The sequence below is a fragment of the Colletotrichum abscissum genome (assembly GCF_030869225.1).
Source record: "Colletotrichum abscissum strain IMI 504890 chromosome Unknown Scaffold_1.1, whole genome shotgun sequence".
Lineage (NCBI taxonomy): Eukaryota > Fungi > Ascomycota > Sordariomycetes > Glomerellales > Glomerellaceae > Colletotrichum > Colletotrichum abscissum.
In genome coordinates this window covers 90190-114291 of record NW_026849987.1, presented here as the reverse complement: position 1 = coordinate 114291, position 24102 = coordinate 90190, and the positions used below count along the sequence as shown (strand labels likewise).

Below are 24102 nucleotides of genomic sequence, written 5' to 3'. Positions count from 1 at the left end.
AGACGGACTTTTTCGAGGAAAGAGCGTTGGAACTTTAGGGTGGTCGGCTGGTGGTGGTCGCCCGCTCGGTAGGGATGGATCGAGCTGGGACAAAGGGGAGTGCGAGTCTGCGAGACTTTTTGGCGTGATGAGATGCCAGGTCCCCCTGCAAGCGAGAATGAAGAGCGTCGGTCGGACTAGGGAAAGTTGACAGGCGACGGACGGTCAAGCACAACTCGCATGAACCTCTTGTTGGAATCGATGAAGACGGCCCTTGGGTGCCCGGTCCTTGCAGACTTGCAGTATAGTGAGGTCGCACAGGGATGGTCGCACAGAAAGTAAAGGTGCGCAACCAGCCGCAGATCGTGAACAAAGTGACGAGAGCTTTCGGCTTGGAAGGCGTCGGCGGCGCGGGATGCTGTAAGCCGTCGAAGCTGTCAAAGTCGCAGGTGAGTACACGACTGCGCTTGTGCCTGAGAGGCTAGTCGCGATTATCCCGATCCAAGGCTTTATAATACCTATTGATATTCGGACTGCTTCCTCCAATGTTGTGACTATGCAAAAGTGTCGGGGTCACTCTGTACGAAGTATAGTACAGGCATAAAAAAGCGGAGATATTGGGGTGCCCGGTCCAGCGTTGGATATCGGTCAAAGGAAATGTGATAGTAAGAGTGGATGGACGAGCCTCCGAGTCAGCATGGGCGTACAGATAGGCAAACGTCGTTTCGTTTCGATTTGTGCGTACGTATCCGTAGTTGCGTAAGGTACTCTGGAGGGATGGATATCAGACAGGAAGTATCCGTCAGTGTTGATGCAAGCGTGCGAGGGAGACAAAGAGTGCGGCCCAAGAGTTGTGAAGCTGCATATAGCCGGTACAATGTATCCGTGGTATGTGCAGGTGTCGAAGAACCGGGGAAGACCCCAGGTTTGACGCAGACACAGAGGGAAAAGGCGTGTCTGTTCCCACGAGGCCGGCGCTGCAGGGGGCGTCGACGTTATGACGGCGAGTGACGGAGAAGAAGAAAAAAAGCAAATAGCCTTGATTTTCCCCTTTCGATGTGCACAGGACTGAGGAAAGAGAATGGAAGGTTCAGGTCGACAGCCACCAAGACGAAGGAGAGAAAACAAAAAGAACGCCGGGAGGTCCCTGATAAACAAATCATAGGACCCGGGCAGGAGGCGACGACGCGGGCGACGTCAACATCCAGCAATTGGCGGTGGTTGGGCGGTCTCCATCCCGTCTCCAGCAACTTGGCCGTGGAACCCGTCGACCCGATCACCATTTGGGCAGTGAAAAGCGGGCCGGCAGCGAGGTACAGGCTGGCAGGTCCAGATTCCGTGGCTCTGAACAGTGAAGTGAGGCGGCCCTACAATCGCCATCCAGTGCGTCGTCACTTGACCATGCCAACGGACAACACTCTCTCCTCGTCGTCTTCCGCCATTTCTCAAAGTGTCCAACGCACCGCCGATTCCCGAACGCTCTTCCCCAATTGATGGTCTTTTCCCTTCCTCTTTTTTTTTATGGAGCACGTACCGCACGTCCCCGAGTCCGTGCAACCAAAGGTACCTTTCTCTTGGACCCTGGAAATCGTATTGCAATTCGACATCAAAAACCACCAGATGATTCCTCACCACTTTGTCGTGACTCTGGCTTGTGCTTTCCAACCGTGCCCATGCCCGTGCCCGAGAGGCTTGACATCTGAAAGTGCGATGAGATGTAGACAGGCACAAACACATAACTCACTCAAAGTGTACTACCTACTTGTGTATCTACACAATACGGATAGAGGCATTCCATTCCCCGCGTAGGAATAGCAATCGGCTGCCTTCATCTACCGGAAGATCGGCGTCTAGAGTCCGTCCTCGCAGATCTTCTACACCAACATGGAATGCAACCCCAAACTAGCGAAACCTCCAATCGTCCCGAGCTCCCGAATTCTAACGTTGGAACAAATCCCAAACATGGTAAATCGCTAATTCTGTAGGGCACACGTCCAACTATGAACACCAATGTTCAAAGGGGGCAAAGCAGGCGACTCAACCTTACTCACATTAAATCCTACTGAGAATAAGGTAGCTTAGAAGGGCGAACAAAAAACCCCCCCATCGACGGCTCAAGCCCGCCCTTCCTGCTCCATCCCGCCACGCTCAGGCATGCATATAGAAAAGAAACCACCACATTCCACATCCCAAATCAAAAAGACGCCTCAACCGCCACGGTCCATAACATCACGCGCTTCCCATGCTCCCTTCCTAACCCAGGCAGTACCATCGCAGTCTAAATTTTGCGCCCCTCGTGGAAATTCCTTGTCTCGTCTATATATACAAAGAAAATGCACATCAAGCGTCGAACACCGTCGGAACATCCTAAAAGGTCAACGAATGAGCCCGAGACTTGCATTAGAAGAGACCTCTCTTTTTTTCCACGCCGCCATTCCCTTGCACCAGGTGGCTGGGCCGTCCCGTAGATATTCACTCCCCCCCAGAGTTGAGGCTTGACCTCCTCTGGAAAAGAGACTGCCGCACATATCTACACTCTCCCTCCCGTACTGAATCAAGAGACAAATCCTCCCTCTCCCTCTCGGCCCCCCGCACGTACCATTCTCCTCCTCAGCCGGACAATGCTTGTACTTTCCAGGTTGGGAAGAGATGCTTTGGCGGGGGGAGGGGGGCTGGAACTTTACCAACGAGGTCGAAATGGGCACTGCAAAACTTGATAGGCTACTCATCAATAGGGTGTTGATTCGGTCAACTTCAGCCAGAAAGGCAAACTAAACCCACGGACTGCGATGTAATTCGCTCTTTCGCCGTCAACGACCGTCATGACTTAGGACCTGCTCGGGAAATACCACGTACGCGGAATCGCATTCGCTGTTTGGGTTCCTTCAACCTTGTATAGCAAAGTTCATGGTTAGCTTTATTTCTCTCTCTAGGGGATAGATCTTATCTGAGCGACATCGAAGCCTGTCCATCATCATTGTCATGGCATTGGTTGGTTCACATTCACAATCACAGCCACGATGGTTGGGAACCCAGCTGGCACAACGAGATTGAACAAGATTGGGTTTCAAGTGCCCACGTGGGGCTTTTATTCATGCCGGCCATACAGATACATCTGTACTGTACTGAGTGAACCCAAACCCGGCTCACGAGAAGAGCCTACCAAACCATGCTCAACCCAATAAGTGGTATCCCAAACCAACGAAAAACCCGACCCAGAAAGTACTCCTGCAGCCAACCGCTCAACATGCAGCTCTCCCCTTTTTCCCATAGGACCAATCCTTTCTTTAGTAGAAAGACTCGACCATGGTGTCCTTGAGCTTCGTGTTGACGTTGTCCGGGCCCAGGCCCTCGCCCAGTCTGAATACACTCTCGATAACACTGAGTTCCGTCGCCGTGGTGTCCAAACCGGTCACGGCCATCCAGTCGTTGACAACCATACCCGAACCGACAACGTTGCTACCACGGTTGACACTGCCGGCCACGAGGGGCACCTGCAGCAAACTCGACAGCTCGTCCTGGTCTTGAATCGACGTCTTGGGGTGCACGAGGCCGCCCTGGTTCGTGAGCGACATGTACGAGCCGACGAGCACGTTGTCGGCAATGGTCTGGCGGAACACCTCGACACCGAGGACGTCGGCGATAATCTCCTCCGTCTCGCGCTCCAGATCGGGGTGGATGAGGGCGATATGGTCGTTGGCAACAATGACGTTGCCGAGGGCGGAAAGACGCTCCTCTATTCTTTGGATGCGGACTTCATCTGGCAAGCTATTCCGGAGATGTTGGAGCTCCTGATCGGACGTTGTGTTTGGGACCAAAAGACCCTTGCGGTTGCTAGAAGCCGAGACCAGTCAGCAAAACTTGAAGCTCGCGCGGGTTGTGAAGCCGTATGCCCAAGAAACGAACCCTCCTAAAGGATCCATCGCTTGTTGCTTACCCAGCTGTTAACCGGCCGATGATGCGGACACCGGCGATGCTTGCCCTGCAGATGGGGATGACACCCTGCAACTCGGCCTCGAATACACTGTAGAAGTTCTCGCTGGCACCCGGGGCGACGAGGGCGTAAGAGTTGGTGAGAGTTGCAAAGCAACCAATTCTAAAAAGGAGCAGAAAAGTCTCGCGTCAGCACGTCTGGTTGTACGGTAAAGAGCATCGCGGAGGGTGCGGGTTGCTGGAGCAAAGGCGTGCAGCACAATGGCGGGGTCGATCCGGCGGGGTTCTCTTACTCGTTGGAATTCTCGAATTGCGCGCGCACCGCCATGATTGTGGTTGTTTCGGGGGATACTCGATTACTGATTGTTGAGAGGGTTTGAAGGTGACGAGACTTTTACGGCTATAAAGACTCGTAAAAGATGCTTCGTTCGTGAGAAGTGGAAAATAAAAACCCTTGGCGCGGTCGTGTGGAAAAATTGTCGTTCGTCAAGGATCTTGTCGTGAGGGTGGTGTTGATGATGGAATTTTTGCAGTGGCGGAAGTCGCAATTAATAAAAAGCGACAATCGATAGAGAGCAAGGTGGGGCAATTACCTTAGCTGCTCAGGTCGACCACGGGTGCCAGCCCAGCACCAGTTCTTCACCACACTCAATGGGCTCTGCCTTCTCCTTTCTGGGCTTTCAGGTTTGCTTTCCATTGAGGGGAGGGGCGCCGGGCAGTGCGGGGCACACCGAGCGAGCTGTGTGGACCCTGATTCGCCTCAAACCGCCCTGGCTGCACAAAAAGAGTCAATTGTCGCTATATGGCTGATGAGTCACCCCGCATCAGAACCACACTACCTCACATTTCCCCAGTTCCTATTACAAACCAAGCCATAACCTGCCCTTTCAAGGTCCCTTTCCGCCGCGGCTGCATTGCCACTGTGACTCTTCGTCCTAATCCTGCAATCTTGCATTCTAGAGCCGAGATAGTCTCTGCATAGGCTGACAGAGCCAGCCATTGGACTGTTCAGTTCCTGCCGCAGCAATATGCAACTGATGAATAGCATTTGTATCATCCCTCACCGTTTGAATCACCACATCAGTCACAGTCATAGCATTCGCCAATGTATTGTGTTACTATTATGCTAGGCGGGCTCTCTGGGCTTGCTGTCCGCCAATCTCCTTCAATTGACCCCCTTAACTCCCTCCTTACGTCTTCTTGTGCTGGGCCAAAAACTCGTCTAAATCAACATGTATCCGTAACCCCTTGGATGACATCGTATTGAAGACGGACCGCAGCTCGAACTCGTCCATTACGCTGACGAGCGTCGTGTAGGCTTCGAGTGCCAGCTCCTTTGACCACGGACAATGGCGAAGACCTCGAAAAAACACATCCCTTGCCTTAGATCTAAGCTGTTGCCTCGCGTAGCTAAACTTGATGTAGCATCGCCATAGATCAGGATTGGACCTGCATGTCGGGCTGTCTAGTGCCCGCTCAAAGGCTGCTTGTGTGGAGTACACGTTGCCCCTCTGCAGCTCATATCGAATCGCAAAGACACGGTTGCTGATGCTATCATTGGCGTTCGTGAGAGCGACTTTTCGGAGAATGTCACGAACAGGGTCTTCAATGCCGAACGTGGTTGACGCCCACGAGAACAGGCTCAAGAAGATTGTGTTGCGTGGAAACAAGTCAATGCACTGGCTGAGCTGATCTCGCAAATACGCACGCCGGAATGGTCTGCCTTGACGTTAACCTCGAGACATTTGGAGGAATTAGGACATGCTTACCCTCGGCTTGCATGGTGGTAAAGAAGCCTCGCAGCGACTTGAAGAAGTCTCTCATGCGTTGACGACTTGGTCTGACCTTGAGCACAGAGTTCTGAAGACGCGGTCCAGATTTTCTCCATTGCAGCCGAGATGCTTCCTTGCGCCTCTGATGCAGGCTCAGATCCTTCCTGGGCTGTGAGGTAGGCCAGCAATGCCAAGCTCTCGGCGGTAGCTATAGCTTCATCGAGCTGCTTCGTAGACATTTGATGCTCCAGAGTAGCCGATAATGATTGATGTACCTTGAGAAGTTGTGAAGGAGAGGGCGTGATTGCAAGGGCATTTCTCCAGGATTCGTCTGTCGCAGCACAGATACGCACCAAAGCTTGAGCATTATTCCCTCCGTGGAGTTCCAGCCAAGCCCAGGTATTCCATAACATTGAGCCATCGATGTTGTTGGAGGTCTAGTAGATGATCATTAGAGCCTGGCCGATAAAATATACATTGGTGTAGTGTTAGCACTTACGGTAATCAAACCTGTCGCTGAGCCAACAACTTGGAGACCTATTCCCGCGTTGCCGTTGGAGAACTCGGCGAGAGCATAGGCATTGTATAGCCTGAGATTCGAGGGATCTTGCTTGATGAAAGTCTTTGCGCGCTTCTTGGTGTTGCTGGGATCATTGACAACTTCGATGGCCAGAGAGTACTCGGCCAGCTCCCGATAGCTTCTCGACTTCAGCAGCAACCGAAGAGTGCTGGAGACCGCTGCCATGGTGACGGGTCCGTCAGACTCTTTGGACGTACTGCTCCACCCGCAAAACGGCGAAAACCATCCGGGACCAGCAAACAGCAAGTCAGCCGACAGCGCGTACCGAGATGCATCTTGCTTGAAAATTGGAACCAGCTTGGTTTCGTCTAGGACGTCGGATTCGTTGGGGCGCTGTAGTACGTCCTTCTCAAACAGCCTCATATTGCTCATGATCACTGTGTCGTTCTCTGCAGCTTCCGTCCAGTCGCTGGTCCGGAATCCAGTGGGTAAACCGCAGAAGAGCAGGAAAGCATCAACTAGAGGCTTCCAAAGTGAGGGAACAACCTCTGACGGTATCACAAATAGTAACTCCTCAAGGTCAGAGAACATAACAACACGGTAAGGGTCATCCTCGAGGACATCGTCGGTGGCTCGTGCCGGGTTCCTTGAGTTCGTCGCTCGAAGCCTTTCCGTTGCACCCCAGGACTTGTACACGTCTCGCGACTTGGGGACAGTATCGTCATCTGTCCGGGGTTCCGGAGGGTCGACAACGCCATCCATCTGGACGTAGTGGTTCCACCCGAGGGCATTGTCTTCTCCTATTCTTGGTGACTCGTCTTCCCAGAAGTCTTTGAACGAACTGACTATCTGAAGTTCTGCCATGGTGTCGCAGACCGCTGGCCGTTGCAAGTTGAGTTCCAGGAGCGCTTGCCAAGCTGCGACTGCGAGCTCGCGGAAGCCAGCATCGTACATGAACCTGGTTGTTCTGAGGAATACATAGACCATCTGCTCGTAGCGCTGGGTCTCTGCGTTACTTGCGAGGCGGCTTGGCCCGGGCGACATTGACACCATGGCTTGCTTGTAGACGGTCTGTAATCGATTGACCATGAGGGCTTTTATGTCGTTGTACTGGAACGCAACCAAATTCGCAAGTTTGTAGTCAGTTCTAGCCTTCCACAGACAAAAGCTATCATCATGCTTCTTCGCCAAATCCGCCCATCGGCTCTCGAGCTTTGAGGAAGACCAAACCTGTGCAGCTTCCAGCATCAAGCCAAGAAGGAGCCGTTCCTCATCTTCGGGCTTCTTTGCGTGAGACAGGGCAGACTCGAACATTGATATCTTGATTTCTGCAAAGCTGTGAACCTCGGCTTTGGTGGCGTCTCGGTCCAGGCTCCCGCCTGCATCTAGCAGCACGTCTTGATGATTGATCAGTTCAAACCAGGCTTCAATGTCTCCAGGGTGCTCCTTGACCCGACGGGACAATTGAACCGACCGTTGTCTCAGGGGATCATCGGATCCGACGTCGAAATCGCCAGCTTCGGCATCTGAATCGAAGTCGATATCGCTGTCGGAAAATTCATGAGCCTTGGCCTTGCCTTTGATCGACCTGTACGCCGTCTTCTCATCCTCTGATGATCCCGGCGACTCGGCGCGCTGTCGCTTCGATGACTTGCTCAGTGGAACAAAGTCCTCCTCAGCAAGATGTACATCGGTACCACTGGGACTGCTGCGTACGCGTATACGAAACGGCTTTGCACGGTGAGTCTTGGATTGGAAAAGAGCTCGATCTCGCAGCGTCGAGGTTCCTTCTCCCGGCTGTCGAATACTGAAGCGCTCCTGCGGGCCGTCTCGATGAAGGTACAGATATCCACCTGAGCCAAGGACTCGTCCACGGCCACTGCGGCGGTACAGGGGCACGCGAGAACGATCATTGCCGCCGTATCTTCTGATTAAGGGGTCGCCCTTTTTGTCAAAGAAGAAAAGACCATCGCCGGGCTTGTCTTTCAGAACAGGTGCTACCTCGACTCTCTTGACCAGAGCTCGTTCTTGGCCGGGACTGCGACTCCGACTTCGTTTGCGATGTTGCCGACGATGCTCGGATTCATGCTTCGAACGGTCATTGTGGCGTCGAGACTCATGACGAGCTCGTTCTTCCTTGGGCTTCTCTTCTCTATTCTTCTTCCGGTCGCGGGAACGCTCACTTGAAGAAGGTGGTGCTGCACCCGGGGCTTTGGGCTTGAACGACGAGAACTTCGGCACCGTCAACTTTTTATCCCCAGGCTCCGACATATCGACGACACCGGCCCGCAGCTCACCGAATCATGATTAACACCGAGAGTGAACTCGGCGCCGCGGCTGCCTGCTAATGTAAGCGGCTGACTGGGAGTACGCCCTGATGTCCAACTGCGCAAAGTTGATGCGTGTGATGTGCTCTGATGGCTATTGGTTACGGTGATGGACCAGAACGACGTCAAGGATACCGTGGCGTAAGTCGCGTTGTCGGCTTGACGGTGGCGGAAACGGGCAATTGTCGGTACTGGAGTACGGAGTACTGTAGAAACGTGGGGGTTTGGCAGCGATCGACCTCACGCATAAGGCAGAAATTAGAACACAGAACACGACAACCTTAATCGAACGGTAGCAGCCACGCAGCGTCGCACCTCACCGTTAAAGGAACCTGGGCATGTGTGGTTTGGTTTTCGGAGCTACGGCTGGCATTGAGCGCCTTCAACGGTACGGAAAACTGGGTACAGGGATCGTGGCATGTGATTGGCTTGCCCGTCTTATGTAAGTCACCTGGGGTTCACTCTGCCTCTGCGAGTGGAAGGACCATGAAAACAGGACCAGGCCCAGGATTTTGGTTCTGATGGGCCTCGGCTCTGTCTCTGAATCCAATTATTCGGAAACGAGGACTAAACGGGTCGACCAGTCTGCTTCAAAATAGATGACAGGCAGGAATGGCGATGGCGATGGCTTTGATAGCTTTGATGTCGTTGTTGATGAGGGTGTCATGTCTTAATCTGACTGACACTGGCTGACTGCTCTTGGGACTAGTATAGTGCCAGTCAACATAGGATTAAGGCCAAAGCAATCGAAGCACCACGCCAAGTTGGAGGGTTGGATGGTTGGATGAAGGATGGGCAGAGTTCGGAACATTCCAGGATGGGGACGTGGAGAGCGACCCGTGACCGAAGACCTGAGGCGCTGGAACGGGACAAGGGTGGGATTCGGGATTGACAGTCGCTTGACTCACGCACCTTGCAAACGTGGGATTGGATACGGATTGCACTCGGAATGATGCCCTGAAGGAAGGCGGTATGGGGGATAAGTTGGCATCGGCGCACCGCACCTTGGTAAGCATGGTGAAATACCTTATACCCTAGATATGTGCCTTTGCTGCAATCCAGCATGTAAAAGGGCGGTGGAGGGGAGCGGGAAACCATGAATGAATCGGCAATTTGGGCAATGGAGGGACAGTACGTACTCCGTACTTAGGGAGTGGTGAAAAGATGAGGGACGGCCGCAATGGTGCAATCTCAGGGTCCTCGGTCGATCTGACCGTTTCGGCGGGAAATGCGCTAGGTGTCAGCCAATTACTGCGTCTAAATGTCTTACAGAAGCATCCACCCTAAGGGTCACCCGGTGCAAATGACCTCAGAGCCAAGAACGCCCTCCCACCGCTACGAATTATTTACACACTTTGCGGCACTGCCAAACTGTTCAGGGTGGATCACGCTCTTACAACTTACCGCGCGTGCCCCCGGCGCAAATACGGTGCACAGCCCAACCTGGCCAACCTTTGGTGTCCCTTGTGGCCCTTGGGGCCTTGGGGGGCATTCGGGAAAGTGGACGGGCGACAGCTCCATCTCGAGGCCTGCCGCACCTTCTAGCACCCGTCTGGGTATTTCGTACTACGGAGTAGAATAACCAAACTATCGGGGCACCTTGCGGCTCTCTCTCCAGCATCTTTTCAAGTAGATGGCTACTTTTATTCTTTTCCCCTAAACATCCTCCTCCTTCTCCTCCTCATCCTCCTCCTCCTTCTTTCTCGTCTTGCCCACCCTCCAGCGTTCTCCCCCGGCCCCGCCGTGTACACACCCGGCGACGCAGTATACACGCCAAGGAACATGTCTCGCCCGCGATAGTCATCCGCCTACACGTTTCGTCGCATCTGACACCGAACCCCACGTCGTGATCCTTTCTCCCGCCTCCCCAAACCTTGCGCTTGCTGTGCTCAAGGTTGTCTGCAGCCTTGGAACTTGGAACGCCTACCAAGTTCACTAGGTTCACGTGCTAAAACTTCAGCTTGCTTCAACCTAAAACCATACAGCTTGCTTATCAGGACAGCCTTCCCTTCGAGGCTTCCGCAGCTACCCCTGATCATCTTTTGTCCAAAGCCCAGATTCTAGACTACTTGACTGCGTCGAATGCTATCCCATCTTCCTGAAAGCTGCAAGCTTCCGCTCTTTTGCCAACTAACATCAACCTTGCCTGGACTGCCGCCAAAAGTTGCTGGTTGAGTCGAAATATCCAAGATTCGAAACAAACTCCAGAACTCAAACGGTTCGAGCCGTCTTCACACACACCTACTGCGTAGTCAGCCCAATTATGGCGGAATTACCGGACGACAACGCGCCTTCGGGCCCTCCCTCGCCGATGAGTACGCGACGACCGAGATTCGACTCTCGGAGAAGCTCGGTCGGAGGAGAGCCGGATGAGCGCTCCCCTCTGCTTCTGGGTGGCGCAAGATCAAGAAGGCGTCTTCACCAATCCGGTCCGGAGAGCCCAAAGTATCTGACTCCGGGCCTGTCAAGAAATCATAGCACTGCCGGTATGTCGTTCCGATGTTTTCACATGCTGCGTCTGTATCAGGAAACCGAGAAACCAAAAAAGGCTAACTTGCACCCTCGCTATCCCAGGGAGCATCAGAAGTTTACACCACAGTCGCAACCCGTCCTTGGGCCAACGCCTCTCACATGCCTTCTCCGACTTTCCCGATCCGATGAGCGAGTCGAAACGATCAATACAACCCAACGAGCGCGTATGGTACGATCAGTTTACATCCACCGACTGGGTCCATGATAATATCATCGATGCCCACCGAGTCAAGGCTCTGAAGATGCGCAAGGACTTTCGGGGAAGGTTATATGCCATCTTCGACGCTTCACAAGGATGGATTCTGAGTGCGCTATGCGGTTTCATCATCGCCCTCGTCGCCTACGTAGTCAACTTATCGGAAGCCACTGTCTTCGATTATAAGTACGGATATTGCGCGCGGGGCTGGTACATTAGCGAGAGAGTATGTTTTACTGCAACCAACGACTTTTAGGAGACGCTAACGCTGTGTATAGAATTGCTGTCCGAAGCAAGGCCCTTGCGAAGATTGGCAAACCTGGTCCGAGGTTTTGAGGTTTTGGCCATTTGGAGATGTAGGCACCGAATTCACCATCTATTTGGTTGGCTGCGTTAGCTTGGCAGGCATCGCCTGTGCCATGACCTTGACCACAAAGACCGTGGTACCCTCGGCATACCGGATGACGACGTTCGACGAAAACCTCGCGGCAGAGCTTGCGCCGTACGCAGACGATCCGACGAGCGACGAAAGCCCGACTCCCCCAGAAGTCGTTGAGGCGATTGAGGCCGCTGTACCTCCCCCGATGGTGTATTACTCTGCTGCCGGGAGTGGGGTGGCCGAAGTGCGTGTCATTCTCAGTGGTTTTGTCCTGCACGGTTTCCTGGGTGTGAAAACCTTGGTCATCAAGTCTGCCGCTCTCATTCTCAGTGTGGCGTCCGGCCTCAGCCTCGGCAAAGAAGGCCCCTACGTGCACATTGCTACCTGTATTGGAAACATTGCTTGCCGTCTCTTTTCCAAGTATGACAAGAACGATGCCAAGAGGCGCGAGGTGTTGTCTGCAGCTGCAGCTGCAGGTGTGGCCGTCGCTTTTGGCGCTCCTCTAGGAGGTGTTCTCTTCGGTCTCGAGGAAGTCTCGTATTTCTTCCCAGCGAAGACACTCTTCCGCACCTTCTTCTGCTGTATTGTAGCCGCACTATCGTTGAAGTTCCTCAACCCCTACGGCACACACAAGATTGTAATGTTCCAAGTCAAGTATGTGGCAGATTGGCACTACTTTGAGATCGTCTTCTATATCGTCATCGGCATCCTGGGTGGTGCTGCCGGTGCTCTTTTCATCAAAGCCTCTAAGCACTGGGCCAAATCATTCAGAAGGATCACTTTCATCAAGACGTATCCAATGCTCGAGGTACTTCTGGTTGCTGTCGTCACCGGTATCATGAGTTATTGGAACGTCCACACAAAGCAGCCTGTGGCCAAACTGATGCTTAACCTTGCAGCCCCATGTCACGACGGCTCCGGTCGCGAAGACTATGGCCTCTGCCCAACTGCTATGAAGGACATTCCACCTGTGCTTCTCAGCCTTTTCACTGCATTCCTTATCAAAGGTTTCTTGACGATCATCACGTTTGGCATTGTAAGTACGTCCATTTCCCAATTTGATCACCATTCTAATACCCTCTCAGAAAGTTCCTGCCGGTATCTACGTTCCGTCCATGGTGGTCGGCGGTCTCATGGGCAGACTTGTCGGCCATGTGGTGCAGTACATGGTTCTGCTTTGGCCCGACTTTGGGTTGTGGGGGGCATGTGCCGCGAAGGAGGCGGGATCCTGCATTCAGCCGGGAGTATACGGTCTCATTGCTGCTGGATCAACCATGTGCGGTGTAACCCGACTCTCAGTTACACTTGCAGTCATTCTGTTCGAGCTTACCGGCAGCTTGGATTATGTTCTGCCATTCTCTCTGGCAATCTTGGTGGCCAAGTGGACTGCGGACGCCATTGAGCCGAACAGCATCTACGTAAGTTGCAGAAATGCGTTGAGTTCGGGCGGCTACTGACTATGATAGGATCTCCTGACAAGCATGAACTCGTACCCCTTCTTGGACAACAAGCACAAGCCCATTTTCACTTCGGATCTTGCAGACATCGTTCCTCGTGTCCGACGTGAACGCGTCATTGACATCAGCGCCTCTCCAGTGGTGTCTGCAGTCAGCCTTCGCAGCAAGTTGCAGACCCTCCACAGAGCTGGAGAGATTGACGGAGGTCTTCCCATCATCCGGGATGGCATCCTTGTTGGCCTAATCCCCGCTCCAGACTTGGAATTTGCTCTCGATAACTTGGATGACGAGGCATCAAGCATGTGCTTGATGGCCCAAGTTGCAACCATTGAGGACTCTGATGATGATGATGGTGAGACGGACAAGACTGATTTTACTCCATACATCGACCCCGTAAGTGGCCATCGGACCTGGCGAGTGATACCGAGGCTAATTCTCGTCAACAGGCACCTGTGGCTTTGGACATGCGATCCCCTATGGATCTTGTTTACGAGTGTTTCGTCAAGCTCGGTCTGCGCTTCGTGTGTGTGCTGAAGAATGGACGTTATGCAGGAATGGTGCGTAATTTCTTGATTGTTTGACGAGGTCTTTTGGCTAATTCTATTTCAGGTACATAAGAAGAGTTTCGTGAGATACATGCGGGAGCTTGAGGAGAAGGAGGGCCATTGATCTGGTGTCCATTTCTGGAGCAACAAACCAGAAGTTTGGGCTCAATTCACCTTTGCATTATGTTTTTGCACCTTGCCAGCATTTTCACCTCCGACATGTTTGGATACATTGTCAGAGACGGAGGAAGTCTGTTTTAGTTTTTGCATACCGCCCATGTTTCGATACTTGCGGCTTAGCGTGCCTGGGTATGGCGTTCACATCATGTTTCTCTTTAAGATACTGTCTCCTAGAGCATTCCTGGATGGTCGACTGTGCTCGAACCTGGATGTATAGCATTTTCTCTTTGGCTGGGAAAGAAGGACAGAATACTTGGGGAAAGGCTAGATTGATTATTGTGCACATAAAGAGTGTCGTCGCAACAAATGCACGAAAGTAACCGCAGCAGACAGAGTCTCATTTCCCAATCTTTCGAGACCGCTTTGAGTGAGGTTTTGGTGAAGCGATATAATTGAACAGATGTGTCAGTTAACCGGCCAAAGCCCCCCGTAGGCCGGGCATTGGCCATTCCCGTCATCGAAGATAACCTTCGGCATCCGGCGCGCATCCTCTCGGCCGCCGAAGTGGAGTCCTTCAACCGGCTTCGGCCCGACCGGACCCAGCCCGGGCTTGTCGCCACCGGGCAGAACAATTGTACCGGAGCGGAAGGTTAATGCCAGTCCTTTCTTATGCGCTTCATTCTACACTTTGGTCAAGTAGGCAACACACGCCGACGGCGAGAGGAGGGGCGAAATTCAATCTCTTAGTTTAGGTATGGCGCAAGAACCGGCAACCTTTCCCGGTTCCGGTTCTCCGGTCCCGTCATCGGTCGGTGGGCTTTTTGATTCGGCGAAGCGCTAAGGGTGGTCCCCAGATATTTGCCCCTGGTGGTGGAGATGTTCGTTTCCACCTTGGGGGGGGGGGGGGATTTATTATCCATTTCTTATCAAGGTATCTGTATCAATGGGGCTGGTGCTTATCGCCTGATCTTTGTGGTTTGCAATGCGACGGAATCACACCGAGGGTTTGGAGGGTGTATTGAGAGGATAACATCAATACATCTGGGGGAAAGAGGGTTGATGTGGCGAAAGGTAGTTTGAGAATGTTCATGAGGCTGAAGATGCGCCAAAGACGGCATAAAGGACCAACTTGGAGGCGATTGCGCGCAAAGCGAACCGATTGGGCGAAATCTGGGGTACGTTCACCGCGGTAGCGCGCTTCCTTTGCCCAGGAGGAGAAGATACCTCCTGCACCCAAGCTCCAACAGAGTTTCGTCGTATCAGGATGAACATGGCCGAGCTTCCTGTAACTAACGCAAGCTACTTACACCTGCCGAATGTGTTGATTCTCTGAAAGAGCAAGCCTGCCCGAGTGTGAAGTTTCTCGGATCTAAAGAGTGTCAACCTGCCTAAAGTGATAAGTCTGTGCCTATTCACGCCGTTTACGCGAGCCGCTGCTGGCTTTGCCGCAGGTTTTCTACTACGGGAGTAAGGTAAAGTACTTAGGGGAAGCGAGGAGAAGAGAAGGCGGCGGCGGCGTAAACGGCGTAAATTACCCCTCCAAACCAAGGCCCGTGTGTAAGGCAAGGTACCTCAGCAAGGCAGTGTGTCACTGCTATGTGTGTGTGAGGTCAGGCCCAAGGACCCCAGCTTTCAATCTGCCCCACATTTCCCTTGACTGGCACGTAATCTTGGCAGGTCTCCCCGTCATCGCATTCGCTGGGATGTTGAGAGACCTTGCTGTGCTTGCATTAGTTACCTAAGCTTCTTCCCCCGGCCAGAAAAAAGATACCAATCTTTCCGCAGTAGATAGGTGAGGTAGCTGAGGGAGTGGCGCTCGGTCTGGTCGTTGCGGTCAGGAAATCCAAGGGCAAAGGTACCTTACCTTGACTCAACTCCAGACCAGGGGACCAAAGCTCAAAACAAGACACATCCGTACTACATGCGCTACTGCGGCTGCTGCTACTACCTATCTAAGGTGCATCCGTACTTGCTCTCCACCACCGGCAACGGCAACGCGGCGTCGAGTTACGTTAGATTATCCAAGTGATAAGCCGCTGCCACCCGTAATCTATAAACTTGGTCTTCCCCCTCCCCCGCCTCGTAGGACGTCGTTCACAGCTTTCCTTCTTCTCTTTGCTCATCTTTCTTTTGCGATTGACCAATTGATACCCCCCTCTCTTCTCTCCTGCCCCTCCGATATCGCACATAGCTCCCAAGTCGCCATCGTCTCTGTACACACACCCCAGAGAAGCCGTCTCACTCTGTTGGTGACACGGCAACTGAGAGGAGCTTCAGCACTTGACTGAAGGAGAGAACTCGTACACATTCACACACACAAAAACACATCAGACACAATGGCCCTCCTCAGAGCCTCCGCGTCCCTGGCGCGTCCTGCCGCCCGCGCGGCTCGCACACCCACCGCGCGCAGAGCATTCTGCCTCTCCGCCTCGCGCATGGCCGCCGCCCCGAGCCTGTTCGCCGGCGAGCCCTCCGGCCCGGCCCTCAAGACTGACATCCCCGGCCCCGCGTCCAAGAAGGCCACCGAGGACCTGCACAAGGTCTTTGATACCCGGAGCTTGAACATGCTCACCGACTACAAGAAGAGTTTGGGCAACTACATTGCCGACGCCGACGGCAACGTCCTCCTCGATGTGTAAGTGAAATCATGTAGAAAGAGATGGATGATAGCCATACGTGGGGTCAAAAGCTTACGAAATATTGACAGCTACGCTCAAATCGCTTCCATCCCCCTGGGCTACAACAACCCGGCCCTCGCAAAGGTCGCCCAGACCCCCGAGATGGTCAACGCAATCATCAACCGCCCCGCCCTGGGCAACTTCCCCCCCGAAGACTGGGCCGAGGTCCTCCGCACCGGCATCCTCAAGGTGGCGCCCAAGGGTCTCGACCAGGTCTTCACCGCCATGGCCGGCTCCGACGCAAACGAGACTGCCTACAAGGCCGCCTTCATGTGGCGCCGCCAGCAGGAGCGCGGCGGCCCGGACGTCGAGTTCACCGCAGAGGAGACCTCCTCCGCCATGAACAACCAGTCCCCCGGCGCCTCCGACCTGTCCATCCTCTCCTTCAAGACGGGCTTCCACGGCCGCCTCTTCGGCTCCCTCTCCACCACCCGCTCCAAGCCCATCCACAAGCTCGACATCCCCGCCTTTGACTGGCCCCAGGCGACCTTCCCCTTGCTCAAGTACCCGCTCGAGGAGCACGTCGAGGAGAACGCCGCCGCCGAGAAGGCCGCCCTCGACGAGGTGGAGCACCTCATCAAGAACTACCACATCCCCCCCGCCGCCGTCATCGTCGAGCCCATCCAGTCCGAGGGCGGCGACAACCACGCCTCCCCCGCCTTCTTCCGCGGCCTCCGCGAGGTGACCAAGAAGCACAACGTCCTCCTCATCGTCGACGAGGTCCAGACCGGCGTCGGCGCCACCGGCAAGTTCTGGGCCCACGACCACTGGGACCTCCCTACCCCTCCCGACATGGTCACCTTCAGCAAAAAGGCCCAGACGGCAGGCTACTACTTCGGAAACCCCGAGCTGCGCCCCAACAAGCCCTACCGCCAGTTCAACACCTGGATGGGCGACCCGGCCCGCGCCATCCTCTTCCGCGCCATCGTCGACGAGATTGAGCGCCTCGACCTCGTCAACAACACCGCCCGCGTCGGCGACTACCTCTTCGGCAAGCTCGAGGGTCTGGCGAGCAAGTACCCCGGCCAATTCGCCAACCTCCGCGGAAAGGGCCAGGGCACCTTCATTGCCTTTGACAACCCGCGCCGCGACGAGTTCCTCAAGAAGGCAAAGGGTCTGGGCATCAACATTGGCGGATCGGGCGAGAGCGCCGTCCGTCTGAGGCCCATGCTCATCTTCCAGGAGCACCACGCTGATATCCTCATTGAGGCCCTGGAGAAGATTGTCAAGTCTTGGTAAAAGAAAGAAAAAAGTCAGTAGGCTCAAGTAAAATGGTTCAAATGTGGCTCATGTTGTCTGGGTGTTTTTAATGGAAGCATTATCTGCGATTGGGGGTTTCATCTGGTCAATATCATGATTTAGCGTATGAGTATCAGTCTCTGAACAAAACAAGTTCACAAGAGGACATTTTGAAAAGAAACGATTTCTACAATAATGCCAATCCTTCATAGTTCATAGCTTTCAAGACCGGCACTTGGCGGTCCGGTTTGTGTGACTCCCGCAAGATTTGCACGCCCATCCGAGCGGAAATGAGACCATGTATCCCAGGTCCTACCATATCGTACACTTCTCTGTCATGTCCAGTCCATATACCTCGTCCCGTGGTTACACGTCTGTCTCCCCTGAACTCCTTGAACCAGATGAAAAAGGCAAATAACCACCTCTCACCGCCTTGTTCTGTCCACAGCAGGCATATGCAAAATAAAATTATAAAAAAAAGTCCGACAACGCCATAAGCTTTAGAAATACACACCCATTGTACCAGACAACTGCTGCACAGGATGGGCCAAAGAGGTCTTGTACTAAGCCGTCGCTGGCAAATCAAAGGCCGTACAACGGCCATGATGAGACTTTGCCTTTTCAGGCTGTGGTTTCGAAGGTATAGCAGTGGATGGATGGTTTCAAATCATCATCGCAGCAGGCTCGTCAAGAACTGCTAACTCGCCAGCCCTTCTTGTTGTAAGTGGCCAATATTCGAGATGGCCTTTTCCTTTTGCGAATCCGACACATTTTCGTCCTCGTTGTAGGCGTCTCTGGGTATGTCATCAGATTGCTGGCGCGATGATTCACTTGGTGTTGACCGCCCAGACTCTGTCTTGGTTTGTTCGCCTGTGGAAGTGCCCTAGGGTGCGGATCAGGACTTTGAATCAACTCGCAAAACCATGTCCACTCACCAACTGTGTCCTGCCAAACGACTTTGGCCGACCTCGTCCTCGCCTTGTTGGCTCGTTGGCGGCCTCAGAAGGTGGACCGGGTGATAATCTGTACACGGCGAACTCTCCTGGTGTTGTTGGGCTTTCCCTAGCTATCGGCCGGGGCGCCGGCGCCAGAGGTGTAAGGTGCTGCGGCAGCAAAGGTCGTAGTTGTCTCGCCTTGTCCGCCCGTGATGGTCGACCTCGTTTCCGCGGGAGCGGCGCTTGCTGTTGTTGGCCGGGGCTTTGAGAGCCGTTGGTCACCCCGGCGATTTCCATGCCGGCGGGTCGCGGCTGTATGTTGGCAAGCTGCTGATTATGCAGCTGTGGAGGCGCTGGCAATAACGACGATACGGGCATCGAGCTTGAGTAGGATGCGAGGCCTTGAGTTGCTGAGGCCAAGGGTGGTAACTGCGCTGGTGGCTCCATAGGCGATGCGGCAGCCAAACGCTTTGGTGGCTGTTCGAGGAGGTCGTTCATGGACTTCCGCTTGAGGTCTGGCACCCGCATGGGACCTTGAAACATCTGCTCGGTGACCGCGAGACATTGTCCCATAGTGCGGCCTGTATGGTAAATGTCAGCATGAAACCTGGAGTTCGTCAAGGCTGACGATCCGTACCGCTGGGTAACTGCATCTTAAGCCAGTCTGGCTCGACATTGTGCGTTTTCAAAAACCCCACTAAGAGGCCAACATCTAGGCTGCTGTTCTTGATGGCTTCCGCGAGGATGAACCTCTGCCGTCGAGATGCGCGTCAGTGTCGATGGTCCGTAACTGGATGAAGACCTCCTGCTTACCTTTTCCTCCTCTGTAAAGGAGTAAGCCATCGCGAGAAGGGCTGGTAACTACCCGTACGGTTTTCATAAAAGAGAGAGATCTTGGACCGTAGAGGAGACGAGATAGGCATCTGCGACGCGGGGCTCTAACAAACGAGCGGATCGGCTATGCTAGCCGGTGGTGACGGGCGAAGAGTTACTGGGTAAACAACTATGGCAAGAGACAGGACGCAAAGCGCGCGTCCGGTGTCGACAGAGCCGGCACCGTCGACTAGAAGAGTCCTGTGACCAAGCAATCAACCTATATGGAAGGCAAGCGCGGCGGCGGAGAACAAAAGCTCGCGGCAAAGACGGAGAATAAGCGACGCCAGTATTCCTCTGGCACCGTTAGAAGAGAACGTCGACGGCTGCGTCTATAAAGACGAGACGCAATGAGAAGACAGAAACAGCTGGTGAAGAGGGAAGCGATCAGGCCGGCGCAAGCGCGCGTTCTCGACCTGAAGCCACCGTGAAGAAGGCCTCGCACCACAACGAAGTTGACGGGATGTTGGACGAGGCGCAATGAGGGGGGGTAACACAGCCTGGACAGGCCGTGTAGGAGGAAGTGGAGGCTTCGATTGTTTCGTTTGCTTCTGGGACCTAGGCCACTTTGCGACGAGGGCCTGCACGGCGCGCACTCGGGGACTGGCTGGTGCGACTAGGGTCAGGGTCGCATTTATCAGGCGTGTTTTGCGCGCGAGAGAGCCTGGGGGAAACAAGCGAGACAGGTTTGCCGAGAAGTCAGTTACGCGTTAGGCCTGTCTGGGAGACCTTCCAGGGTACTGGTTCTGTTGAATTTTGGTATCCGAATGGTAAGTTGGTCCGGCTGCTCGCAGCAAGGTTTAAAGGTCGGAGAGTTGCAAGGTGTTAGTTCTAGTAGTTAGCCTCGACTCGAACGGCGGGCGAGGCGGGCACTGTTTGTGTTAAGATCCGTGATGACGAGAGGGGAGTGTATTCTGGTCAGTCGTGATTTCTGGGAAACCTTTCGAGGCAACGATATCATGCGCAAAATGGATTAACGATTCGTATCTCCAAAAGTGCCTTTGCCTTGTTGGATGACCCTAGTGTAGAGTTGCAGTGTCCGAGCGAGGGTGGCTGGGGAATGCCCGCAGATCTGTCGACTGATGGCGATGACTGTCAAAAAGACGGCAGGCTGCGGCTCATTCATTAGGGCCCCGTCTGGAATGAGCAAAGCCTAGACCGGCGGGGAGGAGTGCCTGCTTAGGTGACGAAGTCGAAGCCGAGATGGAGTGCAGAAGATCGAATAGGAACACAGGCCGATTTAGCGTTTCCGGGAGAATTGTCAAGGCCGCTTCGTCTTGGACGGTAAACCAACTCTTTCTCGCTCGCCAACCGTTGATGATGGACTATCGCTGCACCGCCAATCTAGTCGGAAGTTGACGCTAGACAGTGCGCACAGAGAGAGAGAGGGAGGTGGGTTGGGTTGGTGGGTGGTATGGATGCTGAAAGTTGGCGCAAGCTGCTTGTAGGTGCATACGAACAGTCGAGATTCCAGAGGCTAGAATCAGGTTGAGAGCGCAACGACAAAGTGGTGGTGTGGTGTGGTGTGGTGTGGGAGTGATGAGGATGTTTGACTGGCGTCGTAGTCATCGTCCGCATCGGCTGCTCTTTGGGTGCGTCTTTGTCCATGTCAGGATGTCGTTGAGAAGCTCCTGTCTGCTTTTGTCATTGTCGCCGTCGCCGTCGCTGCCGCTGAATGCCTCTCGAAATCCTATACTACCCTATCTCGTCAGGGTTTCCCGTCCCTGGGCTGAGCTGTCTCTTGCGGCTGGCTTCTTTCGTCTTCCCCGGCAGTGGCTTTATTCCACGCGCCTCTCGCGCCTCCGATTCCGTCGCCGCTTTCTTGCTTTTTTGTCGGCAACCAACCGCATCCTTCTTGGCCATTTTCCCTGCGCATGTCTCACCAGTCCCCCAAAGTGGAAGAGGGTCCATTTGGTTGGCCGACAGGCACACCAAGAGGGCCTCAACTGGGCCTCTTTCGATCGCATTCGAGTTCGAGAACGGGGTCCGTCTCTCGTAATAGCTCGCAGGTTGATTCTCACTGGAGGCATCCGTAGCTACCCATCATATCACATATGACTGCATACGCTGTAGCTGTAGCTGTGCGCTGCGTTGCGTTGTGGGCTCTCCTCTTCCCTATGGTCGGTCTCCGATATGCAATCGACAGAGCATCCATCCCTGTCTCCCGCCCGTCCTGCACACATGCTTCGCTGCAGCACGGTCCCTCTGTCATGGTGCTAGTGGCCTAGCACTGGGCTGAGATGAGCCAGATGCAGGAGCGGTTCTCTGCGGAATGGGAGAGCAGCGTGCAGATGCACAAGTAGATGCAGTGCGATTCAAGGCTCTCCCTGGAGGTTGCGTCCGCTGGCCAATCCGGTGGATCGACATGGAGCGCCTGACTCTGGGTCGCTGCCACTTGCAGGACGTCATTGTCGTGGTGTTGGCCGAAAGCATGATACTCCCTGCTTGGTCATAATAAGAGACGTAAGCTTAAATGAGAAATAAAGTCGACCGTGAGGATGTTCGTCAGCACTAGCCAACAGTTGTGATTATGTCTGCGAGTGTTGAGGTCAAGATAGAGAAATAAGTACCGTAGGAAACGTCGCTGCCATCGCCAGCGACTGACTTCAGTCCAGCGTGTATTCGATTCGGCGCCACGAGGAAGGTGTGCTTGAATTGGGATGCGCCGGCCCCTCCTTCCCTTCCCCACCAACTAGGTTCGGCGAGTGTTCCGTCAGCAGGCGCCGCTTCTCGTCGTTCCTTCCCATCTCCATCTCAAAGGCCGGCAGTGCGTCATCCCATTCTCCCCTTACAAAATGCGCGCCGTTTGCCCCCAACATTGGAACATCAGACGTCGTTTTTGACGACAAAGACAGCAAAGGAAAAAATAAAATAAGAAAATTGATCGACGTACGACCGAATAAGGATATCTGGGCATCCTAGTGCCCGCGACAAAGTGGCAGTTCAACGCCCTCATTGGCCGCAGCACACTCAGGCCCAGTCCTATGCCAACTCTGGCAGGAAACCACTGGATTCCCTTTACGCCAATCATGGACCAAAACCGGCATCCGAGCCAGCACAGGGCACGGGTTCGTCACATCGTTCCGCTGTCAGAGAGCCGCAGCAAAAGGCAGCGCCGCATCTCAGTGGGCAATGGACTGAGGGCTGAATTTCCCTCCCGCCGATTGCTGCGTGCGGCGCCGCGGCCCAATCTGTGACCCCAAGGCAAAGAATGTCGATGTATCCGTGGTGGGGCTGAATCAGCAAAAATCCCAAGATGCTTCACAACTTGCGCTCGATAACGATAACGACAATGACAACAATGATGAGGTCAGGTCGAATATGAGTCGGATTGGACAGGTCGACGGATTGGATTTCACTTTACTGGGTCGCTGCGTTCGTCCACCGCCTCTTTATACCTACTGCCCACCTTGGCCACTTCATCCGGCTTCAGCGACGTCTTTGCTGCACAATGAGCTGGCATCCTCCCACTGGAAGGCCCCACCCATGTACAACGCGTCCATGTAAATGGCTCCGCCGTTTCCAGATGGCAGCAAACTACCTAGGTCGGCTGTCACTAGCAGTCGAGCATGCCCGAAGCTGGGTACGGCCACTACATGCTGGCTCTTCCATGCAACGGCATCGTTGCCACACAGTGAGGTCTGCATCACATCGCTGGGTTTCGTGCATCATGTTGCTTCAAACTACCCTTACCCTTTAGCTCCTGCTCACATCTTCTCGGCAGCTCATAATCGGTACGCTAGCAACTCGTCGGGCTGCGCAGGTTGTACTCGACTAGTTGACCATCGGATGAACATGGTTCAGTGGCAATGTTCTTCTATGGAGACGGCCTGGGTGGCTCGACTGTAGGTCCAAGTCGTCGATTCTGGGTCTCCTCCAAGATACATTTTGACTGAATTTTGGCTGATGCTCGATACCACATGGTGGTGGTAGTAGCAGTAGAGGCGAATGAATATCTAGCGACTCACCGTCTCCGCATACCACCTGGTGCAGATAAGGCTCCGACCTAATCTGGTACTCTCAATGCTCAGGGGTGTTCCTTATGTGGGATATAACAGAGACCAGGTGGATGCAAAGTGTCGGTGAGGAATAACCCAAAACTGAGTTTCCTGCTTGTAATGAACCCCAGCTTACGCATAAAATTGCCGATTGGTGCGCCTTTTCCGACCATACCGTCTCTCACCGTTGCCTTCTTTCATGTTTGTGTGGTTTCTACATTCTTTGGGCTGTACGGAGTATTTTGGGAAGATATCAAACTGTTTATGGCGGGTTTCCAACATGCGTCGGCTCGCCTACCCGCAAAGAATTGCGTTTTCCAGAGCGAGGAACAGGCCTATATGCATGCAACATGTACGATTTCCAAGGTTATGAATGGGTACCGCCACTAGATATCTCTACAGGCGAGAACACAACTAACACAGTCTATATCACCTGGAGTTGGGATCGAAAAGCAAAGCTCGGTGTGCTCTTTCGGAATAGCGCGTTGGGCAATTGGGCAATCATGAATTCATTGTGGCTTCAGTGACGTGGGACTCAACTAGAGAACTTGAAGCATCCCGTTCGTAAGTACCATTGTACTTCGTACCGGCTGGGGTCCTATGGTGGGGTTAATTCAGA

The 24102-nt window shown here is 53.9% G+C and overlaps 7 protein-coding genes across 7 annotated transcripts; 2 read left to right on the top strand and 5 right to left on the bottom strand.

The window, feature by feature from the left end:
* Window positions 1–627: 627 nt before the first annotated feature.
* On the bottom strand, window positions 628–1678 carry CABS01_00029 (uncharacterized protein; the record flags this gene model as incomplete). The annotated part of the gene is made up of 3 exons (XM_060533413.1): window positions 628–956; window positions 1148–1346; window positions 1646–1678. 3 exons carry the CDS (start codon window positions 1676–1678, stop codon window positions 628–630), a joined length of 561 nt encoding a protein of 186 aa, XP_060405927.1.
* A 1588-nt stretch (window positions 1679–3266) lies between these two features.
* Window positions 3267–4240, bottom strand: CABS01_00028 (eIF-6 family protein; the record flags this gene model as incomplete). Its single annotated transcript, XM_060533412.1, has 3 exons — window positions 3267–3813; window positions 3917–4075; window positions 4206–4240. The coding sequence occupies 3 exons, from the start codon at window positions 4238–4240 to the stop codon at window positions 3267–3269; spliced, it is 741 nt and encodes a 246-aa protein (XP_060405926.1).
* An 862-nt stretch (window positions 4241–5102) lies between these two features.
* On the bottom strand, window positions 5103–8475 carry CABS01_00027 (uncharacterized protein; the record flags this gene model as incomplete). The annotated part of the gene is made up of 3 exons (XM_060533411.1): window positions 5103–5631; window positions 5682–6121; window positions 6184–8475. 3 exons carry the CDS (start codon window positions 8473–8475, stop codon window positions 5103–5105), a joined length of 3261 nt encoding a protein of 1086 aa, XP_060405925.1.
* A 2220-nt stretch (window positions 8476–10695) lies between these two features.
* On the top strand, window positions 10696–13676 carry CABS01_00026 (voltage gated chloride channel; the record flags this gene model as incomplete). The annotated part of the gene is made up of 6 exons (XM_060533410.1): window positions 10696–11017; window positions 11106–11485; window positions 11538–12674; window positions 12724–13056; window positions 13105–13488; window positions 13542–13676. Coding segments are annotated over 6 exons (2691 nt in total), but the record flags the coding sequence as incomplete, so codon positions are not given.
* Window positions 13677–16096: 2420 nt separating this feature from the next.
* CABS01_00025 (4-aminobutyrate aminotransferase) lies at window positions 16097–17677 on the top strand (the record flags this gene model as incomplete). Its single annotated transcript, XM_060533409.1, has 2 exons — window positions 16097–16395; window positions 16468–17677. 2 exons carry the CDS (start codon window positions 16097–16099, stop codon window positions 17675–17677), a joined length of 1509 nt encoding a protein of 502 aa, XP_060405923.1.
* A 697-nt stretch (window positions 17678–18374) lies between these two features.
* CABS01_00024 (uncharacterized protein) lies at window positions 18375–19455 on the bottom strand (the record flags this gene model as incomplete). The annotated part of the gene is made up of 4 exons (XM_060533408.1): window positions 18375–18560; window positions 18613–19193; window positions 19250–19364; window positions 19426–19455. 4 exons carry the CDS (start codon window positions 19453–19455, stop codon window positions 18375–18377), a joined length of 912 nt encoding a protein of 303 aa, XP_060405922.1.
* A 2238-nt stretch (window positions 19456–21693) lies between these two features.
* On the bottom strand, window positions 21694–21918 carry CABS01_00023 (uncharacterized protein; the record flags this gene model as incomplete). The annotated part of the gene is made up of 1 exon (XM_060533407.1): window positions 21694–21918. The coding sequence occupies one exon, from the start codon at window positions 21916–21918 to the stop codon at window positions 21694–21696; it is 225 nt and encodes a 74-aa protein (XP_060405921.1).
* Between the last annotated feature and the right edge of the window lie 2184 nt (window positions 21919–24102).